Consider the following 15,226-nt stretch of genomic DNA (forward strand, 5'->3'; position numbering starts at 1 on the left):
AAATGGAATTCTACACACACACACACACACACACACACACACACACAATTTAGAATGGCTGAGAACAAATGAAAAAAAAATTGACCAGGAGATAGATATTAGGTCAGGGGCAGTGGGAAGCAGTGGATCAAGGACATACCGTAACATTTAAATAAGAACCCACATAATTGGATCAGTAAAGTTAAGAATAACAGCAAAGGCTGGGCGCGGTGGCTCATGCCTGTAATCCTAGCATTTTGGGAGGCCAAGGCAGGTGGATTACGAGCTCAGGAGATGGAGACCATCCTGGCTAACACAGTGCAACCCTGTCTCTACTAAAAATACAAAAAGTCAGCCGGGCATGGCGGCACATGCCTGTAATCCCAGCTACTTGGGAAGCTGAGGTAGGAGAATCTCTTGAACCCGGGAGGCAGAGGTTGCAGTCAGCTGAGATCGCGCCACTGCACTCCAGCCTGGGCAACACAGTGAGACTCTGTCTCAAAAAAAAAAAAAGAATAACAGCAACAACATACAGGCATCATGCTTTCTCAATGAAAACCTCAAATATATAAACTGATGCCCTGTTTTTTTTTTCTTTTCTAACAGAAAACTTAGTATATAGAAATAAAATCCTAAAAGTCTGGTTAGCTAGAAAAGAAGTTATTTACATTATTTCCTCAGAAGGTTGAAAGAATGTGACATCTGAAAAGAGGGATTCCCCAGAGCCCAGGGCTGCCCTGAGATGCATCAGGGGTGGGGACAGGCGGTGGGGAGGGCTGGCTTTAGGCTCCTTCCTCCCTCCCCACTCCGTGTGTGCCCAGCAGCTCTAGGCTTCCCTGCCTTTTACGGTGTCCTTCCACATAAGATATTCTTTGAACAAAGGAGTTTCACAGATAAAATAAAATCTGGAAACCACTGGTACTTTCCAATTTCCTCATTGTATCAATGGGGAAACTGAGGCTCAGATGACTTATGGCTGCTCAGCAAATTGCAGCAGGGTCAGAGTCTACAGAACTCAGTGTCCAGATTCATGGTCTGGTGTTGATCTGAACAAAACCACCTATAGCCTCCAAGAACACCCTTATGCATGCATACACTGGTGATCCTAGTGGACTTCATTACATCAATACCCTTGCTGATCCTTGAAAAAAAAGAAGTGTGATTTATCATTACTTTCTTGAGAAGAGGATGGTGGCCAGCAACATTATTTAATAAAGTGTTATGAGTCAATGAAAGCAAATTAGCAAAAAGATGAAGTCATTATTTAGAAAACCATGACGTAAGGAAACAGGCACATCTCTTCCTGAAAAGTTGTATAAATCAAGAAACACCTGAAACAAATGAGGAGGGTTTCCTAATTCATAATAGAAACAACAACGAAAATAGCAGTAGTAATAGCAGCAATAGCTACAATTTACTGTTTATACCAGCCACAAGATGCAGCACTTTATATGCACTGATATTCCTGTGACATAAATATTATTAGTCTCATTTTTATAGATGAGAAAAATAAAGACTAAGCCCATGGGGAGGGTGACCAACTGTCCTGGTTTGCTCAGGACTGTGGGGTTTCCCAAGGTGTGAAACTTTAAGGGCAGACGTTAGGAAAGTCTTGGGCAACCTGGATGGTTGGTCACCCTACCTGTACGGTGTGGGTGAAAGGAATTCCATTTCTGTCTGCCTTACCAACACCTTCTATGAGGTAACTTCCTTCCACGTGTTACAGTCAAGAGTTTTACAGACTGGTTTAAAGACGGGCAAGACCAAATATTTTACAAACAGGATATTCACATGCGGCTTCATCCCCTTTTGAAAAAATAAAGACAGGTAAAGCACTGCATAGTCTCCAACCTCTATTCTCCAGAAGAGTCAAGAAGACACTCACCTTGACCTCAAACTCGAAGTGTGCATCCTTTCCTTGCCCGCAGAGGACGTAGCGTGGGATACTAATTTTAATTGGGTCCTTCAGGTCATCTGGATTTGCGCCCAAAGAGCGAGAAACCATCCGCTATCAAAGGCATGTCAGACAGGGAGAACAAAGAGAAACCAGAATCACTCCACTGCAAATATCCTGCTCGGGTAGGAGGGAGAAAATGTGTTTCAAGTAGAGAAAAGAGCATCAAACCAGTAGGGTTTATTTAGAAAAATGATGGCTTCCTTTGAAAGAGAAAAGCTAAGCCTCTCTCGTAACAAAAAGACCATTATTTTAGGTATACCATTCCAAGGAGTTAGGAAAAAAGCACTATGAAGTGTTGTTTGGCTTTGAAGTTCCTTCCAATTTATAAGAACAAGTAAAAACAGGGACAAATTACATTATCCTGACTTCTTAAAAAAAATCAGTGTAAACCAGATTGCCTTCTGAAAAGTCTTGACCATCTGACAAACTTTTTTCTTCACACACTATCAGACAGCTATACTTATAAAACTGCAAAAGCTGGAGATTTTATTCAAATTTACTTCATTTTTAACTTTTAGGCATTTTTATAAGCCAGTGTAGTGTGGAAAGCTCTTGAAACCACAATTAAAACAAATCTCAAGTATTTTCTTTAGGCCCCATTTGATTACTCAACTTGGCTCTGACAAATATTTATGGCCTGGGCAGTGGGGGACTAGTGGGGTCTGAGGAAGAGGCATTATGAAAAAAATAAATCTTCCAAATGAAGTTCTCTTAAGTGTGAATCGGAAGAAATCTCTGAACAATCCTTATTGTTTGCACTAAGCTGGGGGCTTTAGAAAACATATGTTTTTGAAGTAATAGCAATAACAAAATAATTAGAATCATAATTATAGTTAGCATTTATTGGATACTCATTATATGCCAAGGACTACATTAACCAGTTTACATGAATTGGCTCAATTAATCTTCACAATTCCCCCTACGAGGTATTAACCATTATTAACCCTATTTATCAGATGAGAGGCCCAAGACTGAGGGTTGAGCTCACTTGATGGAGGTATGGGGTAGAGTCAAGATTTAAACTCAGGACAATCTAGGGCCCACTTTCATCACACTACTCTAGACTGCAATCATGAAACTGTGCAATAATTACATCCATCTGAGATACATTGAGCTAATAAACACTTCACATATACATAGGTTTTCAGATGCTGAGAATTCCATGATTATGCAATGGAACCCACTTATGTGACTATAAAGAAAACAGGGGGCAATAAGCTCTCTTTCTCCCAGACAGAAAGGGTTCTCAGCCAGGTGTAACTTGAGAGTGTCAACTTAGCTGTGTGCATGAAAGCTCAGACTTCCAGAGGACACAAGGACATATAATTTGTTTCAGATTGCTGCTTTCAATCTAGCTGACTGTGTGTGCATTTTGGCATGAAGTTTCCAAAGCCTGTTACAGGATATTAATTTTTCTCTGCATGGCTAGTCACCCAAAGCAAGAAGAATTAATTGTTTATCATAATGGTACACTGATTTAGCTGTCCCTGATATCAAAAACCATCAAGAGGCTGGGCGTGGTGGCTCACGCCTGTAATCCCAGCACTCTGGGAGGCCGAGGCAGGTTGATCACGAGGTCAGGAGATCGAGACCATCCTGGCTAACACGGTGCAGGCCTGTCTGAACTAAAAATACAAAAAAGTAGTTGGGCGTGGTGGCATGCACCTGTAGTCCCAGCTACTTGGCAGGCTGAGGCAGGAGAATCACTTGAACCCGGGATGCAGAGGTTGCAGTGAGCTGAGATCATGCCACTGCACTCCAGCCTGGGCGACAGAGCGAGACTCCATCTCAAAGGAAAAAAAAAAATTATATGGGCTTCTGTCACTTGAGGCACATGGCGGTCACACATACACCTGTGAGGGAGACGACCTGAAAGGCAAACTTTATGTTTTTCAGTTTTGCCTAGGGATACCTCCATTTACATACTTGAACCTTTTAGGATCACGTGAATGAACGGGTTCTCAAAAAAGTGTGGATGACAGTATCCACAAGCATAACATACTCTAACTTTATCTGCTTCCCTGACCTAGTCACAGAAAATGGACACGGGATTCCAGGTGATGTTCACTTCAAGACTCAGAAGGAAGGAGAAGATGTGGAATCCAATCCTAGTTCTAGGACTTGGTCTCGGAGTAAGTCTCTTGCCCTCTCTTCACCTCAGTTCCCCTGTGGAAATGGGCATGGCATTTATTAGATTCCAACTACATGGGAGGGACCCAACTATGAACACAACAGTGCCCCACCCTGTGGGACTTAAGGTCTGAGGCAGACTCTTCCAAGTGAACTGGTAATCACAGCAGGATTAGAAAGTTGTGATGGAGTGAGAACAACTATGAATATGTATCTTGTCATCCAAATGTCAGGAATTTTACTGAGGAAGAACTATGGTCAAAATTGCCTAGGCATGTTCTGTCAGCTAAGCAATGGAGACTTACCTTTGACTTTCTAAATGCCTTTTCTTTTAGGCACCCCTAAGATATATAATGAAACATTGCTGTTTTACTAGGTACCACCTACGTGCCACACAGAGGGTCAGGCCTTGGGAATACAATATAACTTTTACAAAGTGTTTGTAATTTCTAAGACCTTTAGTTTTTCTCAACTGCAGATGTTTGGAACAAACATTTGATGTTTCTACCCTAGATGGATTATATTCTAAAGGTAGATTTGCGACCTTCACTTTCTCTTTTCATAAGTCAGTTTTTAAAATGAGGTAAGACTGTAACTGATGATCTGGGTATTTTATGGCTGGTGATATGGTTTGGATATTTGTCCCCATCCAAATCTCATGAGGAGTTGTAATATTCTTGGTGTTGGAGGTAGGCCCCGTGGGAGGAGTTTGGGTCACACGGGTGGATCCCTTATGGCTTGGTGCAGTCTTTGCGATAATGAGTGAGTTCTCACCAGATCTAGTCATTTGAAAGCATGTGGCACCTCCCTCCCACTCTTTCTCTTGCTCCTGCTCCCAGTGTGTGAGACACCTGCTTCCCCTTCACCTTCCACCATGATTGTAATCTTCCTGAGGCTTCCCCAGAATAAGAAGCCAGTGCTATATTTTCTACACAGCCTGCAGAACCATGAGCCAATTAAACCTCTTTTCTTGTAAATTACCCAGTCTTGGGTATTTATAGCAAGGCAAGAACAGACTAATACAACTGGAAAGTTCTCCGTTTCTAAGAATGTACCAGGGTAAAACCAATCCCTAATAAAAGGAAAGCTGCTTGAGGCTCAGGATCATAGATTATTTACAAAAAAAAAAACAAACAAACAAATAAAAAAACCTGCCTTTGACAATTTCACTGGGCAAGTGAATTGAGTAGGGACCAGGTATTTGAGAATGAGTAGATCTTATAATATTATGTAGCCTACCTCAATCTAGGGCAGGCTTTGACACACTAGCAACTGCCTGGACCAATACATGGCCCTTGGCGGATATAAGAGCTACTGTCCCAAACAGGACCAGACAGTGAAGCATAACAGGATCCTTTGCAGGAAGAAAGATATTTCTCTCTTCATTACATATCATACTGGGGACGAGAAATACTGCCAGAGTCCCCACTATCATCCTTGGCTACACTTTACTTCAATCTTACTGATTTCATATGAACTAAATATTAATAAGTATACAGAAATGAACAGCTACAGAAATGAATAACTAAAATTTAAGGTAGGGATCTGAGCAAATGCATAAATAAATTTAAAAATCAAAATATGTTCCCATCAAATCATCACTGTGGTGTGATTTGTAAACATTATTTTATGAAGTCAATTTCATGAGAAATGTGGAATTCTCGGGGTACAGTGTAAAAAATTCTTGACATTCTCCTAAACTATGTTTATACTGGACAGGAAGTAAAGTTAACATAAATGTCTCTTAAATTTATTTTTGATTTGGAAGTGGCTATATTTTGAGTATCTTGAGGTTTATACTAGACATGCAAATGTTTGCTGTATCCCATTATATCCCATTATTTATGGGAGCTTTTATATTTCCATGGCATTATTTATTTTGGAATCTGTCACAGTTTCCCTATATGTGGCAAAAAAGATTCTTAGACTCTGAAGGGGAAGTTGATGGCATTGTAGTAGGAGGTGTGTGGAACACCTCTCTGCAAGCAGAACTGGCGTGGATGAGTACAGAAGACAGTATAAGCAATTTTAAATGTGTCATGGAGTGATCCTATTTAGAAATAAAAAGTCAAGAAAAAGTAGATAATTGGTAACTTGAATTACATATCTGTACATAAGAACTATCTTTAAAAGTTAAATACAAAAAATATTTTTTCTGATAGCTTTTAATGAAATAATGCTCTGTGTCAACAAATACGCTATTTTTCCATTCTTGGTGAAACACTGTAGTCCAGTCCTTAGCTGAAAGAAATAGGCAGAACATAAGGTACATTGTAAATATTCAGTTCAAAGTCTTCTTTTACTACTCAGGCTATTTCCTTCAAAAGGAACAAATTGAGGAAATGAACAGGAAGCAGCACTAATATCCACTCAGATCACTGCGGGCTCTCAGAGAACATGAAACGGTCCAGGTCCTCAGGGAGTCATCAACAGTTGTCCCTAAACATTCTAATTATGTACCAGACGGTCAAATTCAGTATACACATCATGACAAGGTCTGGCCTAAGGACTGCCATCTAATCTCCAGGAGCCCATAGCCAAGCTTTGCTTCTGAAATACAGGCAAACCTGGCTTTTTATTAGATTTAACAAAATTACAAATTCTCCTGTCCCTGTTCCAACCATAGCACATATTTCTAATCCTTCCTTTTTTCAACTACACATACTATACTGATAGTTCTAATTAGAGCTATTGTGTCTCAAGTACCTATTATGCCCCAACAATTTGAAAATGGAGATTTGGGGAAAGAGACGATGAAGATTTGGGGAAAGAGATGATGAAGATTTGTTATAGCCTCAAACATCAGCCAGGTTGTAAGAAACAGGGAACAAAGATAACATGCAGGAACAAGCACAAATGATGTATATGGTAAATAACCAGACAGGTTCCTATCCATTTCCAGTAGAGAAGCCTGCCTTTGCTATGAGGGGATCTTGTCTTAATTAACACTACACTATCTTTGAAGGCTTGGTAAATACATCTGAATTGGATTTTGCCAAGATGTGGCCATATATGCTACAGGTACATCCTGTCCATCCCTGTGAAGGATGGGACTTAACAATAGCCTGGTGTGGAGAAACAGTGCTAACCTTATCTCATTTCTAAAGTGAGTCTGGAAGACTCACATCAGGAAACAAATACAAGTTTTGATATATATCCTAAAGGATAAGTTACCCAGAAGATGGCAAACTGTTGGACATTGGTACTTGTAGAATATCTTAAGTTTAGCGGCCTTTGGATAACTCCAAAAGGTTTAGTTGACATTTCCAACCCATGATTCTCACCAGAATCAATTATTTCTTCTACATAGATCTGAACTGACCAACATTGTTTCAAGGTTTGGAAATATTGAATATTGGATGAATGTTTCAACTTGAAACTATTAAAAGTGTCACTATTTTTCTCTAGATCACCAAAGATCATTATATTAAGTGGTCATCATCTTTGAACAATGTATCAATTAATGGCTGATTTTAAAAAGATTAAATATGGGGTCTATTATACCTGACTGATAATGTAGCAACAACTGCTAAGTGGCTGTCACTATTAAGCATGAATACAGACAGGTTAGGACCCTCAGGGAAAAGCGGATGTTCTCCCTTCTATTATAATTGTACAATGTCATTGATTAATCATGAAAAGTACCACTGATGTTCACTCACTGATTTTTTGCTGAGCCCTGGCTTTGGTTCAAACCATGCTGAATACTAAGGCCCAGAGAAAATAAAAGGCAGGGATGCACTTCCAGCCAAAGAAGCAAAAGTAAACATACAAACTTATGTGCATCAAATTCACGCCATGACTGTGTCTAAGCTTTCTTTTAGAGAGCTAAAAATGCGGAGTGGAAACAGAAGTAAGATCCATGCAAGGAAATAAAAGGAATTGAAAAGAAACTTGTAAGGCAATCTTGAAAACAACAACTCATACAGACAGAAATAATGATTAATGTCTAGAATTCCAAGAAAACAAATTTACAGGTCAGTTAAGAATCAACTTAGCAATACTTGGAAATATATATTTCTAGCATAGTCATTCCTATAAAAAAATCAATAAAAAATTTTACCAATGTCAAAAATAATAGTGACTATGAAATGGCTTTGGCACTGTGGACAAATATATACATTCTAGAGTAGAAAAGTCTAGATTTAAGTCCCAATTCTCAACCTAGTAATCCTTTTTGAGTCTAAATTTCCAAATCTGAAATGGAGTTCAACGTGAATTCCTACATTCCAGTAGGACCACCATAAGTATCAAAAGGAACAAAATATGAGCAAGAAGTCCTACATTGTAAACCACAATATAAACAGTGACTGGGATGGCTGTCACCCCTATAACCCTCTGCACCTTCAGCAACAAAAGATTTTAACCAGATATTAAAAGGCAGGAGGAGTGACTTATAATAGAATCTCTTTCCTTCTCATCAACTAGTTTATTCAATTCCATCCCTCATAAAGAAGGCATTAGCATACTACAACAGTGCATCCTTAACAAGAGATTTGATGGTGATGGTTTGAAAAATGTACTGTTTAAGAAACAGCGGAGAGACAGAAGGGTGTTGGAGGTAAAGGAGAAAAATCAGAGGAGGCAGATATATGAGAAATGTCTTCTCTGAAGGGTTGTGTATAATGCAGATTACAAAATACACTTGTTTTACTCTGCAACAGAGGGTGCCACAGATGAACAGACTTTGCAGATGGAGATCAAAATAAGGGAGATTATGGAAAGAATGGTGTAACAGTAAGAGCAGTTCCCAATGAAAAAAGTGCTTCAGAGGTAGAAGGCAATCAGCCCATCCGTGGAGGTACTCAAATTGAATATGTAACTTAAAAGGTCCTAGGGCATACTCTTCCCAGTACCTTAATGTTTCCATTAGGGAGAAGTCCTACAAGTTTTATCTGAGTCTTATCTTTAATAGAGCTTTGGGAACCTTGACATAATACATCCATGGAAAATTAATTGCCGGTCCCAATTCTTCTCTCCCTGTAATAGTAGTACATATCCCAAGTCTCACCATGGCCTCTTGATGGATGGAGGGTACTTCCTTGCCCCTTGATTTGGGGCTTGGTCATGTGACTTGTGTTGGCCAATGAGATGTTAGCAGACACAGGCAAAGGCTTGCAGGACTGCCCTTCTGTGTTTCTGTCATCACCACGATGGCTACTGCCCCTTCTGAATAGATCCCAAAATGACATGTGTGGAGCAGAAAAACCCTGGTTGAGCAACAGATGACCTGCAGCCTACAGCACAGCCACTCCAATCTACTTGCAAAGCAGCAGAATAAAATAAAAACTTTTTTTAATGTGCCACTGAAATTTGGGGGGGGTTGTTTGTTATTTGGCAATTGTAGACTGATATAACATCTGTCACAGTAGATATTCTAAGGAATGAGGCAGAGTTGTCTAAGCTACATACTGGAAATTGTGTAACTAAATTAACAAAATGACCTCATTAGAAACTGGTCTATCCAATAAGCCGGGTTGATCATCAAAGGAGCATTAATAAAAGTGGCTCTAATCTATTTATCATACAAAGCTTTAAATCATCTGGGAAAGAGAATGTAAGCAAAAATTACTGTAATTACTACTGCTGGAAGGCTTAAGTACTCTCTTCCAAAGGGATGCATGCACATTTTTAAAGTAATGAGAACAGGGAGACACACTGTTTTGAAATGTTTTTCAACAAAGACTAAATAAATTCATCCTGCCAACCACAAGTCTGTAAAACAGGCAGCTGTGCGCAAAATGGATTTTAATCAAATTCAGATGAAATCACTATTTCAAAAGTATTCAAAGAGCTATTGTCTAGAATGTATTAAGTCCCACAATATAAATGTTTATGCCTATATTATAACAATGCAGAATACCACATAACCAAGAATGTATGCGTCTATTTTTTTCTGATTCAGAAACTCATTACAGCCAAGATGTCGTTATAGCAGGTTGAATACTCAGACTCTCATAGTTGCTCCACTCTAGGGGTGCTGTAGGCTTAGAACTCCTGAAGAAATGAGCAGAGGGAGCTCCTAGGATTGAAGCCGCAGCAGAGGGAGCTGCTAGGATTGAAGTCACAGTGGATAATGGCACCAACAATACTTCACTGGCTTCCACAGGCATCACGACAACCTTAATACTTACTTCACAGAGAGTAAATCAAACTCTCACACCCAGGGACTATATTTTATCTCAAGGTACAAAGTATGCTTAGGTGAGAGAAGTGACATGCTGAATCTGAGTGCTGCAAGCTGCTTCTATTATGTGGTAAAATCTGAACATGATCCCATTGTGGCCTTCTTAGATCATAAAGCAGACAGCAGGAGTTATAATGAGTGATATGATTTTTATACAATGCTCATATCTGCTGCATGTTCCATCTCTGAGAAGTCCTAAAGGCCATGATTTACAACATGGTGGAATTATGCTTCTGTACCTGTGCGAATAAGCACATCTGTCTAATCTTTAACACTCTTTGTTAAAATTATGTACTGTTTATTTATCACTCTCTTCTTCCTGACCATGGCATCCCTCTGCTGGCATCTTAAAATCTATTCCCTCTGCCCTTCATAATCATTAATTGTTTTTCTTTCTTTCTTTTTTAACTTGGACAAGGCTATTGGAGTATAACTCTTTTTCTTATCAAGAAAATATGAGAAAATACTGGATGGAACAACCTAAAAAGAAAAAAGGAATGCAAAATATATTAGTTTTAAAAAGTTAAAAAAATAAAAATAAATTAGGAGAAATATTATTAAGATATTAGAAAACTATCATGGTACATTTTAGGAGTGTTTGTTCATGATGGAAGATGACCTACCAACCAAGATGATGACAAATTAGTGACTATTTTTAATGATGTCCTCATCAAAGAGTTAAAAGCCTTTAGATATAAGGTAATAAGGTATTTATGTGTGGGGGTAGGGGGTGCTTTGGAAATGAAAAACACGAGAATCCAACTGTCTCAAAAAACCAAATGCCTCCACTGGTCAGAAGCACACATGACTGCAGCCACCAGTCCGCAGATCATAACACATTCTCCAATTCCCTGTCTTTTCCTGTTCATGTCTGCAACACTAGGTAGAGGAAAATAGGTGGGAATGTAGACCCAGTGTGGGTAGCTTGTCATTTCCTCTGTCAGGGGAAAGAGGGAAGATGAGCACTTCCTGGCCAAAGGAAGATGGTAAGTTTCTGTGTGTGTTAAGCTTTGACACCATCTCTGTCATTGATTAGGAACAGAAATGAAGAAGGCACTACAACATTTATGTTGCACTTATCCAAAGATTTGACCAGAATAGAAAATGCCCCTTCCATGCCAGGAGAATCACTGACTCACTCAGCTGCATCCAATGTCCACTGAGAGCTACTGTGGGCTAAAGATGGTTCAGCTGAGAGTGGAAGGAGAATGGGCGGAGCAAGACAGAAGCACATCTCCTTCCTTCTGAGAACTCTGGATTTAAGAGAACACACACCTGACAGGAAAGAACAGTGGCGGAGCAACTAGGGTCAGATGAAATTGAAAACAAATACAAAACGTGTAACCTGATAGGATTTTTGGACAGAGTGGGACAGAGAGGAAAGGGTTCATCAGAGGAGCTAGAGACCCTGAAGAGCACAGTTTGCAGCCTCTTACCTAGGAGGAGGCAGCTGACTACTGGGTGGAGCTTCATGAAGAGAGAAGCCCCACCCTGGGCAGATGCAGTAGGGAACTCGCCTGAGAAGGGAGGCCAGCAAACTGACCAGCTGGGGCCAGCAGGAGACCTCGATCAAAGGTTATAAGTGGTGGCTGGGTGAGATGCCAGAGGGAGGTACCTCTAAGGGGACTATATATTCGACAAGACAGCAGAAAGAAGCCACTAGAAAAAGTGAGATTCTGAGATAAAGAGACTTACAGGATAGAGAGACAAAAGTTCTGAGAAAGAACTGGAATATGGTGGTGGTGGGGGATACAGATTAGGTGGAATAGTCACAAATACACCAACAAGTAAGGAGCTGAAATCGCAAGGGTTAAAAGGGAATCATCAAGACGTATGAAAGGAGGAAGGTAAAGGCAATTAAGTGAGGAAGCAGACACTGCAGGGCATGTATCACTGTCTCGATTCCGCATACCATGGTGATGGGAGGACACTTTCAATCCCTGGGTCCTCATAGGAAGCTTGACGCATCACTAATGTGCTCCGCTACATAACTATCCTAATCACAGCTGAAACCAAGGATGTCAATGAAGGTCACTGCCAGACTGGGCACTTTTTCAGGCAGCATAAATTAGCCTGCCGGAATCCAGCAGGCACAGACAGATTCCAAGCCACCACACTATAAATCGACACGAAGACAAACAATCAGAAATGTTTTAATCACCTCACAAATAATGAGGCAGGCACAAATTTACAAGCCTGAGTTTCGAGAAAATGAAGCAAGGTGATGATAAAGATATTTTATCGGGGCTCTGCTATTAGCTGTTTTTATTTTATTGTAGATATTTAAAATATTTACATTTTCAATTTTAGAGGTCTGCATTTTTCCAGTTCCAATTCAATTAGCTACACAGAGATATTCATATTGCCTTGACTGTTTTCACAATGCTTATTTTATTAATGATCTCAAAAAACATGTAGTGCATCTTTAAAAGTCTCCTCCTTAGAGTCTTGTCAAATGTGAGATTAGCCAAAGAGCCTCATCTTGAGAATTGAAAGTAAGTTTCCAGACCTCAGGTGCGACATTCTGACTGCCTTGAAGATACAATGGGGTGGTGAACAACTGGACATCTGGGACTTCCTGAAGGTGCTCAGGTGGACTATTTCTGGAACCTACTGAAGGTTTGAGTTTCTGTAAGAAGACTAGTTCTACTGTTGACATATTTTTCTTTTCTGGAACAACAACACACCTGAATTCACTTAAAGCATGGCATTTGATCACATCAAATTGTGCACCCGGAGGAGGTATGTTTTGAGATCGAATGCGTGGATAAAAAACACAGTCTTCCTTCACCAGTGCAATGTGGGTGTTCAGAAGGACTAGCGACTGGCACTGGTCACGGCCAGAGTCACCCATGACTTTCACTGTTGTGTAGAGCAGTAACTGAACTTCTGCCAGGGAAGGGACATTGACTTCCATATTTCCATGAAGAAAGTAAATCATGTCAACCAAGGTAGTCTGGAATTTGGATGACACCTGAACTCCATTTGGCAAAACTAAATCAGGGATTTCTGTTTTCCAATCAAGAGAAAGCTGAACCAGATCTTGCTGGAGCAAGGGATGATTAGCGCAGGCAGCGGCATCAGGCTCTGGCATCAGGACACACAGGAGGTCACGACACAGCTGTTGAGAGAGGTATTTGTTGTAACTGAACGCAGTGAGCAGAAGACCCTCTGCAGAGCTCAGGAATCGAATACTCTGTCCACCAAAGCCAATCTGAATCTCCTGTAGACCAGAGAGAGGTAGAGCATGAAAAATGCTCATTGAGCCAAGGAGATTATCTGACAGGACCAAAGCATATAAAGTTGACTGAAGCAGGAGCAAACACGCTGGCTGAGGGTCAGGTGCTGTGCAGGTAGCAACAGCAAGCCAGTAAATGCCTTTGACTTCGTTCATGTTGCCCAAAGGTTCTGGTAGAGAACAAGTCACATGCCTAAGTAGGTCTTTTAAAGGGCACTCTTGCAGTTTCAGCATTTGGTCCGGGAATTGCACAAGGCTCTGCTTAAATGCAGAGCTCTTTCTAGCATCTTCATATTCAAGGCGAAAAACTGAGCTTGGCGAGGAACCTGGTAAACCTGCAGCTGCAAAGACGGAGGCCCAGTAAGGCACCGCACCCTCTGCTGGCCTCAGGCTCCCTGCAGCTTCGCTCTCGCTGCTGCCGACCCGAGCTTCCGGTGAATGAGATTCTGTTGACTGCATGTCAATCTTCAAGGGCATGTGTGGGGCTAAGTGCTTCAGGAATGGCACGCTTCTGACAAATGTTGTTACCTGGGAGGGGAGCCCCCTCGGAGCACACAGACTCCCCACAAGCCTAGCTTGGCTGATCACCTTTGTGCCAGCCTGAAGCAGGTGACTGCTGGTATCTTTATAAAGGTCTGAGAACTTGTGGTAAAAATATCCCAGTCCATTGTTTCCTTCTGTTCTGATATTTATCAGTGACTCTGATGAGCTCATTTTTTTAGCATCCAACTCTTCCTCACCTTGCTGCTCACTATAAAACTCAGAGGCCAGTACGCTCTGCGGGGCACTGCAGGATGCTCTCTCCTCATGGGAAATGCCTTCAGACAGAACCAAGCAGAGCACCTTGCCTTGCCTGGCCTGCTTGCCTCCACTATTTATAGACACTTCTTCGGACGTATGCTGCAGCAAAGTCCAACTGGACTTGACTCTCAAGCTGTGTTCATCTTTATGAGTCATCAGCTCACTGAAATTTTCTGACTTACTCTGAAAATCTTCTGCGTCATCGGTGTTACTTTCATTAAGAAAAGAGATTTTAGGTAGATTAAAACATTTTGGTTCAAAATGGCCAGCATGCTCTGGATGACAATATTTGTTTTCACTGTCCTGGAATACCTCGGGTACTGAGGACTGATCCCTTTGCTGGTGAGTTCTCTCTTGTGATGCTGAGGAAGTTGTTTTAGAGCCTGAGACGCTCCACAGCATGGGATGATCCCAGTGGTCATTCTGATCCACCTCCCTCCTCTCCTCTCTAATGAGGCTGGAAGTGTCAGTGGCATCTCTGGGCAGACGTGGGACAAGATACCATGCTGGGCAAAACTGCCTTTTCTGTTCAAGGTGTCAAAAAAAGTTGAAATGGGGATGTGGTATCTTTTTCTGTGATTCTTTTGCACATGTTGATTCTTGTCATTGGTTTCATTGGGTAGATTAATTCAGAGGTTAAATAAAAAGCCTAAGCCATTCGTATTGATGCATGATTAAGGAATCGATTATCTGATTCATACACAGAACATCAATTTTCCATATTATATATATTATAAATCACTGAGAATTTTAATAGAAATACTTTGTATGGGATTGAGCCACAGTACCCACTTCTTGATCTAATATTTCATTTTCCCTACAATAAATTCCAAGCCCTCTGATTCAATGTTTAGAAGGTCAAATTTAGTTATGAAAATAAGTCCATGATCATATGTCCAAAATGCAATCAAGGCAAACTTAATGAAAATCAGAT

At 40.6% G+C, this 15,226-nt stretch overlaps 1 protein-coding gene across 13 annotated transcripts in view; it reads right to left on the reverse strand.

Moving 5' to 3' along the window:
- Nucleotides 1-15,226, reverse strand: part of KIF16B (kinesin family member 16B) — a 299,792-nt gene that overhangs the window by 85,328 nt on the left and 199,238 nt on the right. For 9 of the 13 annotated variants that reach the window (XM_054467129.2, XM_054467128.2, XM_063659361.1 and 6 more), the window contains one exon: nucleotides 1,865-1,987. In XM_054467129.2, the coding sequence (XP_054323104.1) occupies nucleotides 1,865-1,987 (123 nt within the window). Of the gene's footprint in view, nucleotides 1-1,864; nucleotides 1,988-12,503; nucleotides 14,818-15,226 lie in introns of those variants that run through there. The other 4 variants (XM_054467123.2, XM_054467124.2, XM_054467125.2 and 1 more) reach the window with 1 other exon arrangement.

Source organism: Pongo pygmaeus, chromosome 21 (genome assembly GCF_028885625.2).
Source record: "Pongo pygmaeus isolate AG05252 chromosome 21, NHGRI_mPonPyg2-v2.0_pri, whole genome shotgun sequence".
NCBI lineage: Eukaryota > Metazoa > Chordata > Mammalia > Primates > Hominidae > Pongo > Pongo pygmaeus.